General features: G+C 43.1%; 1 protein-coding gene across 1 annotated transcript in view; it reads left to right on the top strand.

The window, feature by feature from the left end:
* The window catches only part of UNC5D (unc-5 netrin receptor D), a 364,515-nt gene that overhangs the window by 17,226 nt on the left and 332,941 nt on the right, over positions 1–14,348 (top strand). The window contains exon 4 of the mRNA XM_089773737.1: positions 8,194–8,277. Coding sequence (XP_089629863.1) covers positions 8,194–8,277 — 84 coding nt within the window. The remainder of the gene's footprint in view (positions 1–8,193; positions 8,278–14,348) is intronic.

Genomic DNA, 14,348 nt, shown 5'->3' with positions numbered 1-14,348 from the left:
GCTATGGACCTCCTGCTTCTCTATATGGCTATACAGTATCAGCATGCACCAATGTCTAAATCATGCAAAGTTCTGACTCAGGTAGGATTTCCCTTTAAAATTGCAGTGCTCCCCCAAATGTGTTTCTTGTGGCATATTCCACTGAATTGTACATCCATGAGTAGCAAGTGAAGTTAACACATGTGGCCCTTTTTTCAGCCTGTGTTTCTTGCTTGCCCCTGTCATAATTGCATTGCAAGCAGGAAACCTGGAGCATCAATCATTCACTCAATGGCATTGGCAGGAATCAATAATTAGCTGGGCTTGGTGTAAATTTGGTTGGGAGGGTAGAGCAGGAGAAGGAGTGCATTAGGGTAGAGATCCTAAGGCTGTGTTTTAGGCCTGCATTCTCTGTGCTGATTCAAAGTCTTGCAGCAAAGTAGTCTCTCTATGAAAACAATCGGGGTGGTAATGGTGATGTGCCTACGTCTATATTACAGCAACTGCTCTGGGTGGACTTTTTTCAAACTAGCTCAGCAATATATAGTATAGAAGGGAAAGCTGTGGCACCTGCATAACTTCCCAGCATTTTGCTCCATGTTTTGGGGAACCCACTAAATAGGGGGGTAACCCCGAAGGCCAGTGGAGAAAATGTAAATTTCATGTACTGAGGTTCTGCCTTTGCAACACCTTCTCTTCATTGGGCAGTAGTAAAATTTCACAGACGAATAACAAGAAGGGAAGAAGAGATGAATTAAGTCATGTTTACTCCCCCTTCTTCCCCGGGAGAGAGATATTTACCTTATTTTACAGATTGGGAAACCAAGACACAAAGATTGAATGTGTTCAAGGTCACAGTAAGTGTGTTCAGAGGTGGGGATAGAATCCAGTTGTCCTGTCTCTCTCTTGTATTTTGTCTGTTTGTATTGGACTGGGCTATTTTGTATAAAAAATGAAAGTTAGAATCCAGACAGAAGACACTTTCTCCACAGTTAGACAGCATTGGAATGAACTAACTAGAAACACAAAACACCCAGCCCTAGTGAAATGGACCTTGTTAAGCAGGGACAATATATACATATATTGTACTTGTTAGTATATTATTAAGAAAGACTGATCTTGGCTTCTAGGTTAGGATGAGTTGAGTTTGCTCTTAAAGTAGGGATTTACCCTCTCCAAAATTATAGAACTTACCCCTTGTGTACAGAATGGGTTTCCTGAGAATGTACAAGTCAGTCTATTAGTTTGGGTTAAAATGGTTCGGTTCCTTTAAGAAATTTAGCATCATGTGTTGGACCATCTTTAGGGGTCTCAGAACAAACAATATGATGGATTCTTCAAACTTTCCATATAATTAATACTCACTGAAATCTTATGAGTAGGCTGCATTTGAAAATGTTGGTTTGGTCATGCTTTGCTGGTATTCTTCTTTCCTGCAAGTTTCTCCATCAGCACCTGATAAATAATGTTTTTCGACAGAGCATATACTGGTGTTTCAATTTTGCAGGTTGATTTTATGAGTCAAATCTATCTGCTATCCCTCAGTTGATTTCATGTTTCTGCTACTTGAGTGCACTTGTTTATTTTTTCCCCTCATCAGAAATATGATGGAAAAATGAAGGATTAGATGGGGAAAAAATAAACGTAGGTGGGAAGCTATAGGCGGTCCAGGACAAGTATTTTAAAATAGATGTGGCAAAAGATCTAATGTAAATCCAGTATGGGAGAAAACCTGGGGAAAGGGGAGGAGTGGTCTTTGTGTTCTTGTCGACTGGCATGGTTGTCATGTTTTTAACACATTATGGTGATGGTGCTAGTCAGGATTCTGTTGTTTATGATGAGCTGAGATTTGTGCTTGGAGGTGGCACTTATCCCCTGTATTGTAAAACTAAAGACCAGATCTTGGTGTCCTTCTACCAGTTTGACCCTCTGGCCTTTGGTGGAGCAACTCCTGATTTGCAGCAGAGTCTGGCTGTGAGTTTACCTGCAGTATCGCTGTCTGGCGCACATGATTGGAGGGCAGACCGTTTGTGTAGGGCTTAAAACAACAGCCAACAAGGAGAAGGATTCTCCAGGAAGATTGGAGGCTGCTCCAGCAGCACCACAGCCTCCTCGTCGCTGTCTGTCTGGGGAAAGATTTATTTTGCAGAGTGATGCTGCAGAAGAAGGGGGGAGAGGCGGGGAGGGGGAGTCAGAGAGAGGATGGAAGGGGGCAGCGCTGCCTTCTCTCCGGCGAGCAAAAAGAAGCTGTGGTCTCTCCGGGGCAGCAGCATGTGCGATGAGTTCAGGAGCAGCGAGAGGAAGGGGGAAAAGGGAGGATGCAAGCGGGGAGGGGAGGAGAAGAGATAAAATAACCCCCCTTGTGCAGCGGTAGCAGCCGCCCTCTGTGCCCGTCCTCCCTCCAGCCAGCGCGCACCTGTGCCCGTCCCCCCTCCAGCCAGGGCTCACCTGTGCGCCCCCTCCAGCCAGGGCGCACCTGCTCCATCCCGGCGCCTGGCTCTGGGTACCACATCCTCCTCCTCCTGCCTCCCGGCCCCGCCCAGGCCTCGCCTGATTGGCTGCCGGCGGAGGGGGGGGGGGGCTCATGAGGGATGCAGGCTAGCAGCTGCTCCGGCTAGTCTGGAGCCGGGCGCCGGGCAGCAGCGAGCGGAGCTGCGGGAGGAGCGCAGCAGTGGGGCCCCCCGGCGCCCGCTGACCAGCCCCCTCCCACCCCCACCGCCAGCCCGCGGAGCTGCAGATCCCCTCCCAGGACCTGAGAGGCTGCAGGGAACTTACCCCCGCGGAGGGGGGAGGAAGTCGGAGCGGAGAGGAGGCGGCAGCAATGGGGAGAGGGGCTGTCGGGGGAGGCTGCCCCGCACCCCGCGGGAGGCAGCTACTTTTCCTGCTGGGGCTCTGCGGCTGGGCAGCTGCCCTGCGAGGTAAGCCGGGGACCAGCCCGCCAGACACCCGCAAAGGGAACCAGCCCCGGGGAAGCGGCGGAGTGGCCGGAGAACAGAGCCGGGAGCTGTCCCCTCCCTCGGTGCTGATCGCCTCCCCTCCAGCCCAGGCGGCCCGGGGCTTAGTTCTGTCTCCTGGGTTGCACCCCCAAGGACACCCCTTTTTGTGTCTTGCGTGGGAGCGCCCCCCTTTCCTCTCGCTGCCTGGACTGGGGAGCGCCCCTTTGGCTCTCGCTCTGCCCCTCCAAGGGATGGGCTGAAAGAAAGACCCAGGAGGGATGATCGGGAAAAAAAACAAGCATGTTCTGCTGCAAGACACCGTGTCCCGGAGTTCCTGGGGCGCGGGGGGGGGGGGGGGATTGCAGTGGAAATTGTGCTCTCATCACCTTAATGAGACCAGAGGTGATTTACCACCAGGCTGCTTGGTTTATAGGCAGATGGCACCCCCCGCCTGTGAAAGTAGGCGAGAAAGATGTAGGAGGAGCCTGCACGGGACTCCGGGGTGTGAAAATGTACCGTTGGACAAAACCCCTAAGCCTCTGGTGCCATGGATTTACTCCAGAACCCTGTGTAGCAAATGAGAAGCCGATGAGCCGCCCAACCCCACGGGTGTCTGAGACACGTTTGGTTTGGGTACACGCTGGCACTGACTCTCGTCCGGCTAAAATACCCCCTGTATTTTGGAAAATCTGCCGAGCAACTAGCCAAAGAATGTTAGATGCGCGGCATCTGCATATCTTGCCACCGTGGCTGGTTCAGGGTGTGGGTGTGTGTGGATGGGGGGAAGGGGGTGTTGTCATGCTGAATAGTTCCTGATGAAATCTCTTGAGACTGCCTGTTATGCAGGAATCAGGATGTCTGTGTCGGTCTACATCCCCGTGTCCTAGGCTCATCCTTTCAGTTTCTTTCCCGGGGACTTGATTGTGGTGGTCTTTCTAAAATAAGTCATTGGCAGGGAGCTGCTCACAACTTGGTATGGCTCCTCTGGCCAGCCTGGTCTGCGATTCCACAGGAAATCCAACTGGTTTGTTTGGCATAAAGCTATGGTCTATAAAAGGGACAGTGGGAAGATTTTGGTGTAATGGAGTGAAGGGACATCTTTAGGAGCCATAGGGCAAAAGTTCCTTTGAACTTGTTTTCAGGATTGAATATGACAGGGCAGCCTAACTTTTTCAACCACTATGGGACCACAAATACAGTCATTTATGTGATTCCGTGGGGGTGTGGTAGTCTGTATTTACATCTGAAGTATTAGAAAGCATGAGGAGGAGAGAGAGAGAGAGAGAGAGAGAGAGAGAACTGAGAACCTTCTCCTGCCCAGTTTGAACAATGGGAGCTTTTGCGATTGTCTTTTATAACAACAGGATCAGGCCCCGTACATGCATCTAACAATTCACACCACAGGTCATGTGCAGCAGGTTAACTCACTTTTCTGCTCCTCTCCATTGTTAGAAACAAGCTTCATCTACTTAATTAAAATGTACCATACAGGATGTTTAGGTACCAGGCTGATGTGGAATTGTTTTTAGACATTATTATGAGAGAATTCACGGTTTTTTTAGAATCATTTCAGTTTCTGTAATCTCTCTCTCTCTCTCTCCCCCTTTTTGATGTTTCATAGTGTTTACTTGTAGCTTTAGCTGGAGCAGTTAACCCCAGTTACTGACCCATTGAGCTATAAGATTACTGTTTATGAAGTTATCTTAAAGCTACCTCGAAGAGAAATTGCATTCCCGAGTTTCGCTCTGAGCTGGGTGTAAAAGCAAAAAGGAATGATTGCAGATAATCTTTCCATTGCATTTTAAGTTGGTTAGAATGAATATGTGTGCTTAGCTGCAGGCTTTTATTTTACCATAAACATTGTACAGAGAGATAGCAGTAATTTGAAAAAAAAAAAGAAAAACAACCAAACAAGGGACATAGAAAGTTGCTAATATTTCCCTTGCAATTAACTCATTGATGCATAGAAAACTGCAGCTTTGTGTCCATCCCCATATCGGATATAAAGATGCCTGCGAAATATAAACATTAAACATCCGTCTCTGACTGTCTTGTTTTTAAAGCCTATGGCTATGCACTGGGTGTTATTGCTAGATCTAAGTACATTTTGTTCTAAGTAAGAATCATTAAGTGTTTTCCATCTTCTTCAAATGGTGCCTATGCTTTACAGTACTGTATGACAGCCACTGCATATTGCTGCTGATTTTATGAAGATAAAGAGCCTTCCTAACCCATGTAATGGAATGAGGGTCGGTCTGTGGCCAACAAGGTATTGGAACAATATCTCCTTTCAGTCAAAAACTTCTGATACTATATGTGTGAACCTGAGGACAACAGTAGTCTAGATAATTGCAAAGGCAAAGACATTGATCAAGATTCTATGGAGCAGTGGGACAAAAGAATACAATTATTGGAGATATCCTTCTTAGAGTGAGAGAGCCAGAAGTAATGCTGGAAAAAGGAACAAATGCAGAATTCCAAGTGTATTAATTTTGTCGTTAAGTTAGAGGACTGATAGTCAAGAGGTCTGTGTTTTAATCCTATCTATGCTGCTGATTTGCTGACACCTGGTGTAGATCAATTTTACCTGAGTGCTACAGTTTTGCTCATCCGCTTGCTAGAGGTATCAGCGTTTCTTAGTGAGCTCTCAGTCTTCTACAGCATTTCATTTGAGGGTTATGGCAGTCTTGCTGTAGCTAGTTACTATGTGGAGTTAGTTGAGTGAGTGTTTAAGAAACCTGTTTGATTCTGCATTGGAAAGGAATAAATTGTTTGTATGTTGTTTTGGGGAGAATTTCACTGAGGTTCATTTCTTTGTACCTGGTACCCTGCTGAGAATGAAGCGTCTTGGTTATTAAAAATACATTTAACAATTTACAACTTGAAAGTGGGGGGAAATATCCTGACCTGCCAAGTGCTAATTGAATCCACATACTGATTTGTTTGATCTTTTGAAAGCCTGTATGTGGTGAATGTGTGGTCTAGAGGCACATGAGGTATTCTGATCTTGTGATGATGGGGGATATAGAGAAGGCAAGGAAAATATTTATGGACCATTTGTGTGATTTGGTTCTGAATGTCATTTAAAGTGTCCTTGCCCGAGCATTCTGCTTATGGACTTGAGGTTGAAAAGAAGATCATATGCTCTATCCATCTGGTTGGTATTCCAGTGTGTAATACCTTTCAAGACTGTGTGTCTATCATCACTCTTCATTCAATTGCACACACAAATTACCTTCTGAGCAGAGACATTGCTCCTGAGCAAACACCTGCAGTTTCTGTTCATGTCATTAAGTTTACTTAGTAATTATCTGCCCTTGCTATATCCTTCAGAATGAGGCATACTTGGTACACTCATAGTAACATATTAGCTCCATTTTACAGATCGGGTAACTAAGGTTCAGAGAGATCAAGTGACTTGCCTCGGGCCACAGAGGGCTTCTGCTATCAAAGCTGAGCTTAGAATGCAGAGGTTCCTGGTCCCAGTCATGTATTTGGACCACTTGACCATTTTCCTTCATCTTTTTCTTTCATGAATTCAAATCTAGATTTTTCTAAAAATTCTTGCAAATTCACTCCTGAGATCTTGTCAAATCTTTATCGCCCTCTTGGATAACTTGCCCAATTTATTGTCCTCCTTGGTAAAATGTTGCTACAAACTGTGCATGAAATTTTAGTGGGGTGGTGTGATTGCGCCTGTCGACTGTCAGAATTGCTTCCGTCATGAATGGGCTCTAATTCTTCACATCAAAGGGCAGCAGTCACTGCAACGCATAGAAGCAGCCCATTGTCGTTGTTTTTAAACAGCACAGTTGTTGCATAAGAAAGTACTTCACTGCTTTGCAAAGAAAAAAGTGTACACTACCCTTAACTCAATGCAGGTCATCTTCCTTCCTCTTTAGCCACTCATGAAATCAAGGTGTTACATGTAATATTGTCACGGTGCGTAGATCTGCAAACATATGTCATCATTTACATGCTTGCTTATTTACTGCTTGTAGATATGTCCCATTCATGTAATTAGAGCTAGCATAATGCTTCCTTTGTGCTGAGATATTATGTTTAGTCTCCTTTTTAAATGCACGTACTACTCAGTGAATAATTTCTTCATGTGTGCTGGTGGGAATCTAACTTCTGTCCTTTCATAGGTAAAGATTAGCCCTACAGAGGTGAAATGAGCTCACATACTATAAAAAACAAGTGTCCTCTTTGATACTATAATTGAATTAAAGATCGAGGTGGACTTTCACTAATACAGAATTATAATTGCTACTATAATATTTCCATAGTGATTTATAGAAGGCGAATGCAATAATATGCATCATATACTACGATGGAAAATTACTTATGGTACAAGGGACCCGTGGGGCAACTTGATGTATCTTTGCTGTATTTTTAGTCCTGCTTTCTGAGGAAATGTGGAGTCTGAGACTGAGAGCAGGAATTTAACACCAGAGGCTGCTGTTTCTGTTGTTTTGGATGTTGCTGCTGTTGTAAAGGAGCAGATGGTCGGATTCATTTATAGAAAATAGAAACTTGTTTCATTTTCCATTTCTACTTTGAAAGAACTTGTGCCGCATTGTATCATTTGGCCTACCCATCTAGCATGAATATTTGCAAGGATGCTGTTTTTATAGTCTGTTACAGATCATTAGAAGACAATAAACAACATTGTAATGCATGTTGCAAGTAGATTATGAAAATCGCTCACAATACAAGCAAGTCTAAATGTATTATTTCACCTTTTGTAACTTACTCATCTAACTTTAATTGACGTGTTTGTCCTCCTTCTCGATGACAGCCAATTATCCAGTAATGTTGGTGATGTAGGAGAACAGGAATTGCCATAGCCAATCAGGCAAAAGATTCGTAAGAACAACCAGACTGGGTCAGACCAAAGGTCCATCTAGCCCAGTGTCCTGTCTGCCCACAGTGGCCAATACGAGATGCCCCAAGGGGAGTGAACAGAACAGGGAATCAAGCGTTCCCTGTCACGCATTCCCAGCTTCTGACGAAGTGGCTACAGACACTATTCCTGCCCACCCTGGCTAATAGCCATTGATGGAACGCTCCACCCTCTAATTCAGAGTCCTCTCTAATAGTACCAGTTTCTTGGGTGAAACCCAGAAGTGGTTTGCTGTGGAAAAATATACTCGTGTGTGAATCTTCTTCCAAATTCTTTCAAAAAAACAAGTAAACAGATATGTCCCAATTCTCTGCAAAAATTTTTACCTATAATTGCTCTGAGTGTCTCATTATCCATATATTCTCCTCACAGCTGCCTTTAAGAGTCCATCAGCTGCTTCTACGGTCTCTTCCACTGCTGACAGCCTGGAGTGGATTGTTCTAGAAGACTGTTTTAGTAAGCAAAAGAAGGCAATATATAGAAATGCTATGATTATAAAAGCAAAATGTTCCTTAGTCATTTATGAATTATTGTGAGTCTTGTCTTTAGAGAAGAAGGCTTATCTTGTGGTTAGGGCACTGCCCCCAGGAACTGTGAGTATAGATTAGCTCTGCCACAGACTCCCTCTGTGACCCTAAGCATGTTACTTAATCTACGCGCCTGCCTCTCAGCCCCATCTGTACAATGGGAATAATAAGGCTTCCCTTTGTCTGCCTTGTCCATTTGCATTGCTAGCTATTTGAGACAGGGCCTGTCTTACTACCTGTTCATGAAATATCTACAGTAATGATGCCCTGTCTTTCTTGAGGGTGTCTACACTGTGGCACTAGGTCGAAATAAGGTACGCAATTTGAGCTAAGTAAATTGTGTACCTTATTTCGCGCTTACTTCGAGATGCACAATTTTAAAACTTGGAGCAGTCTACCCAGAGGCAGAATAGTGTGCCCATTATTTTGATTACATTTTGAAATAACGGGCACACTGTCAAGATGTGGAAAATACTATTTCAGGATGCCAGAAGTACCCTGCAATAGCCGCAGTGTAGACATACCCACAGTGTGTTTAGGAATGAGTGTGAGGTGACTAATTTGCTGACTACTACTGTGTGTTTTGGAATCAGTTAGCTTAACAATAAGGAAAATGATTTTACAATGCATGCATGAGAATTGGGTGTTGAAGGGCAATTGACTTTCAATGAGAGTTTGGAAGCTGGCTTTCCTGTCTGTGCCTTTGAAAGCCTTCCCCAAAAAGGTATTATCTGCAGGCAATAGAATAACTAGCTGGAGTTGGAAGACTTTCAGCAATGGTCATGGGACACGGAATGCTCTACCGCCTGCTCACCATTTTGCACCCTGCCAAGTTTAGGAGTAACCAGAAATAGTTACCAACTCACGCCTGGCTAGCTTGTACGAATGCAATGGAAGCTCAATTCAGTCCGCAGGGGGCAAATGTTCATGTCACACAAACCAGCCTCCATTGCTGGAAAAAATCATTTAGCAGAAGCCTCATTAAACAGACCCATCAAGAGCCAGGCTTGAAAAGTCATCCGAACAGTGGAAACGTGCACTACTGCTACCTGCGCTCCATCCTTTCTGCATACAAAGGGGCTGAGTCTAGATTGGCATGATTTTCCGGAAATGCTTTTAACGGAAAACTTTTCCGTTAAAAGCATTTTTGGAACAGAGCGTCTAGATTGGCACGGACGCTTTTCCACAAAAGCACTTTTTGTGGAAAAGCATCCGTGCCAATCTAGATGCGCTTTTCCGCAAAAACGCCCCGATCGCCATTTTCGCAATCAGGGCTTTTTTGTGGAAAACAAATCTGAGCTGTCTATACTGGCTCTTTTGCACAAAAGGGACTTTTGCCCGAATGGGAGCAGCATAATATTTCCGCAAGAAGCACTGATTTCTTACAGTAGGAAGTCAATGCTTTTGCAGAAATTCAAGCGGACAGTGTAGACAGCTGGCAAGTTTTTCCAGAAAAGTGGCTGATTTTCTGGAAAAACTGGCCAGTCTAGACACAGCCAGGGGTTTCTTTCTGGTTCCTTTCACAAATATACAGTTCCCCTAACACCTACTTCTAGAGAGAAAGCAAGACATACGATAAGGATGTCAAAGCTAGGAAATCTTCCCAGGCAACAACGAGGGAGACAGTGAGTTGGAATTTAGAGGGACCTGGTCTATTCCCAGCTTCCACTTACTTTCTGTATGACCTTGGCTCTTTGTGCCTATTTTCCCACATTTCCTTTGTCAACTTGTACACAATAAGATCTTATGGTCAATGTACAGTTTCTAGCAAAAAGGGACTGAGCTCAGTTAAACCCTTAGGTCATGTCTTCTCTAAGCGGAAGATTGATGTTGCCTTGATCAGTCTTCTGGGGTTCGATGTAGTGAGTCTAGTTAAGACCTGCTAAATTGAACTCAGATGATACCCCCATTGGCGGCCAGTACTCCTCCTCCTGCAAAGGCAAAGGGAAGCTGAGGGGAGTGTTTGCTCCCATTGGCTTCCCACTGTGGGGATGGAAGGGAAACTTGAATCAAGGTTCATTGACTCCAGCTATGTAATTAACATAGCTGGAATTGCGTATCTTGATTCAACTTTCCCCTTTAGTGTAGACCTGGCCTCAATGCTACAGTAACTCCTTAGTAGCTGGACTGAATTCAAAAAGTTTCCATTTAAATTAATAATGGGAGAAAAAAGTGTTGTTTAGGGTTTTTTAAAGAACACAGCCAGTTTTTTTAATGCTGCTTATTTTCTCTCAAGTTTAGAATGACCGTCTTTTTATTGCTGCAGAATCACAAGAGAACTGTGTTGGGTCATTGCAAACAAATGAAAAATCAAAGCGTTCGTTATTTCTTTAAACATGCTGTAAGATCTAAAGCTTTGCTGAAAAAAATGTTTTTCTATGAATCTTCCTTAGTGAGCTTTTGTTTTTCTTCCAATCTAACATGTTTTGTTATCAATTTGTGGGTTTTTTTCCAGGGTATTATCATAACAAGAGATTAAAGTCTTTTAAATTGCGCTTGACAAGAACTTCCGCAATAGACCACAATCTGCCCGTTCTCAAATGCTTATCATCCTGCATATCCTACGGCTCTTTACAATCCATAAAATCAGTCAGAGCAAAACTCCTATTGAACTGGGTAAAATGTAGAAAAGAAGCCAAGTTTTAGGAATGGAAAATGCCTTCCGCCACACTCAAGTAAGAGTTCAAGGTTTAAGAGAGGCGAGGAGTCCTGTGGCACCTTATAGACTAACTGAAGTGTAGGAGCATAAGCTTTCGTGGGCAAAGACCCACTTCGTCAGATTCAAGGTTTAAGAGGTATCACAAATTGGAGTCCAGTGGGCATCAGAATGTTGAATCTAGACTACAGACTGCCATGTAAGGCATCCAGTGGGGAGTGAGGGGGAGAGAGAGAGAATAAATATGAAAGTGAATATTAATAGGTGTTTGCTGAGAGGTGCCCTTGGTATGGAAAAAATATTTATGTAATGTCAGAACTGAGCATCTACACTTTGCATGCATGCAAGTGCTCTAGTCTGCAATGACAAATATGGACAAGCAATGCCTATGCACAAGACATGATATGGGCAGAGAATGTAACCTCTACGTCAGCGCTTTTTAAGACCGAGTAACACCAAACAATATTTTTTTTTATGAGGAACACCAAGGATTTTTTGGTGAGTGCAAAAAAAAAATAAATAAAAAAAAGGTGGAGGGAGGAAGTTATTGAGCCCAAAAAAAAAAAGTGGCCATTTTGAACTTTGTTGTTCTCTGCGGCACACCTCTGACTGCCTCCGTAACACAATTTAAGCGTCACTGCTCTAGGTTTTATACTGTGTTTAGAATAAGGCTGCCACATTCCATCTTTTCTCTCTGATTTGGGAGGGGGGTACATGGAAAGACCAGTATTCACTAGGTCTGAAAGAATACCCAGCTAGTAAATGCATAGTTGGCCATTGTCTCAGAGATGTGCAGACATCAATCATCTCATTTGATTTTGTAAAAGTCATCACCTCAAGCGGCATGTGCATTTTTTTGTTCTTGGCTCAGCAGACCAATGTAACGCTGCTTGTAGCCAATGTAGAAATGGCTGGCTGTGCCCTTTCAGTTCGGCAAAATAGACTTCATCTTGGTAATTTAAGATAAGGGAAGGTTAGCTTCCAAAAATCCGTCTCCTGATGGCTGTTCATTAGAATTATTGAGGATGAAAGGAATGACAAACACTAGAATCCACAAACGCTAGAATCTGAAGTCAATATGAAGTTTCACAGTCTTCTCTTAATTCCAAGTGACCTGGAATAGTGCCACACTGCGAGGCACCGATAACAGTTATCTGATTTAAGGAAGCAGCGTCAAACGTGCAATTAACTGAAATGTAAATTCACTGTTCTAATTGGCTGTGTTTTCTCTGTGTGTGGGGGGTGGGGAGCCTGGGAGATTGGGTTTTTGCATTCTCCATTGCATCTCCTCCACCTGAAGTGTGGGTGAATCCGTGTAAAGAGTTGAAGATGGGATTTTCAGAAGAGTGACAAAGTAAATTAGGGCTGGGAACTATAATGGAGCCTAAGGGAATTAGATGCCTAACTCCCGCTGAATTTTTCAATTTGAAAATCTCACGCCGAGTGAATATTTTATTTGAATGTTGCCTTTCCGTTTGGAGAATGGCCAGGCAGAATGAGATCTTTTTTATATATATGTTTCAGTTGGTTCATGTTTTGTGAGTGTGGGTCGGGAAGAGAGAGAAAAATCTGAACTTAATTGCCTATTTGTGAGTGATTGTCAGTCCTATTCTATTACCTAGTCGGATAAGTGTAACTTTTTATCTAGTAAAAGGGCTTTTGTGAAACTACATTTTTTTTTGTGAGCATTTGTGTTAGTAAAAGTCAGAGAGTAAATGTAAAATAGGCATACACGGCTAAAGTGAGAATTGTTTTTACCTATGAGCTACTACTTCTAGAATCTTTTCTTCAGTAGATTAGCTGTAGTAATAAATTGTATTCTTGAAATGAATTTGCTCTCCTTAATTGAATTCAACCTTTTATATAAAATCCCATCTAATCTACACAATCACACAAGCGTACATGGCTTTTATGGTGACGAATGCCTCGCGATTTCTTGGTAATAGGCCAAAACCAAGACTGCTGTAAATCTGAGGATAGACATTACCCTTCGAAATATTATGTATGAAATTCCTAATTCGGGAGATTTTTATTGCTAGTATATAATGTCAGAAATGTGTGTGTGTGTGTGTGTGTGTGTGTGTGTGTGTGTTTGAGAGAGAGAGAGACTCTAGTTTCTGTTCATTTTTTGCATAAATGTATACAATGTAAATGGTTTATTTAGAGTTCAACTTTAATTCTACATAGCATTTAGCAACACTGCTTGTCAGTGTGCTGTACTGGAATTGACTAATGAATGCAGTGGACAGTCAGAAGACGCTAGGTGGTGCATCAATTTAATACATGCCTTGCCTTTTTAGGCACTAAGTTCTAACAGAAAGCTTCCAGATAATGCTCCCGATACCACCGTGCATATGATGTCGTTCTGAGAGTTGAGTACATTTTTAGAGAGATGTTCAAATACCCTTCTTATTCAGGAACTGAATTATTTTAGCCTGTGTTTGACATAGTATTTAAGTTTGGGTAGGTCCCATACAGCGTGCACAAAAGATGTTTTGTTTTGTTTTGGTCTTTTTGAAGAGATGGTTTATGTAGTTGTCATAAATTGGATTTATTTGGGAAAACTGGTCTTCGTACTATAATCTCCTGTGTATTATGTTGTCAGAAAGTAGTGGAATACTGAGAGTCCCAAAGGGCCAGATCTGCAGCTGGCATAAATCAACACAACTGCATTTAACAAGGATCAAGTTCTATGTTGACTGAACCCTGAGTAATACTGGAAGGGACTGGGCATAAAACCGCTCTGTTTTGCAAGACACTTTGAGGATCAAGTCCCTGCACTGTCTCTTTCAGGCCTGGGACTTGATCTGGTGCCTTCCATACCCTAAGTGAGTGCCTAATCTGCTAGATGACTGCCTATTCTGCAGCCTACTCTAGAATGGGTTTCTTTCTCTAGATGGGTTTCTCATTTTGCAACAGGCACAAACATTTTCATCCAAAAAAATTCCAACTAGCTCTGCTGTTGGAGACAGAGAAACTAATGACCTCTTCTCCTCCTAAAGCAGTGGTCCTCCGCCTTCCCAGATTACTGTATCCCTTTCGGGAATCCGATTTGTGTTGCACACCTCAAGTTTTGCCTCACCCCAGAACTACTTGTATACAAAATCAGACCTAAAATATAGAAGTTTCACTGCACTCGATTGCTGAATAATTCCTTACTTTCGCCTTTCTCCCATATAATTATGAAATGAATTGATTGGAATGTAAATATAATAATTTTGTTTGCATTTCGGAGTGATAGCTTGAGCTTGTTTTTTAATTGTGAGCTTTGACATTCTGGGAGGCAGTGAAGCACCAGCACCAATTAAGTTTTTCTCCATATGGATGCTATTCCTGTAGCCTGT

The sequence above is a fragment of the Pelodiscus sinensis genome, chromosome 28, assembly GCF_052426305.1.
Source record: "Pelodiscus sinensis isolate ZL-2025 chromosome 28, ASM5242630v1, whole genome shotgun sequence".
Taxonomy (NCBI): Eukaryota; Metazoa; Chordata; order Testudines; family Trionychidae; genus Pelodiscus; species Pelodiscus sinensis.
The sequence above is the reverse complement of the archived record's forward strand: the minus strand, read 5'-3'. Positions and strand labels throughout refer to the sequence as shown.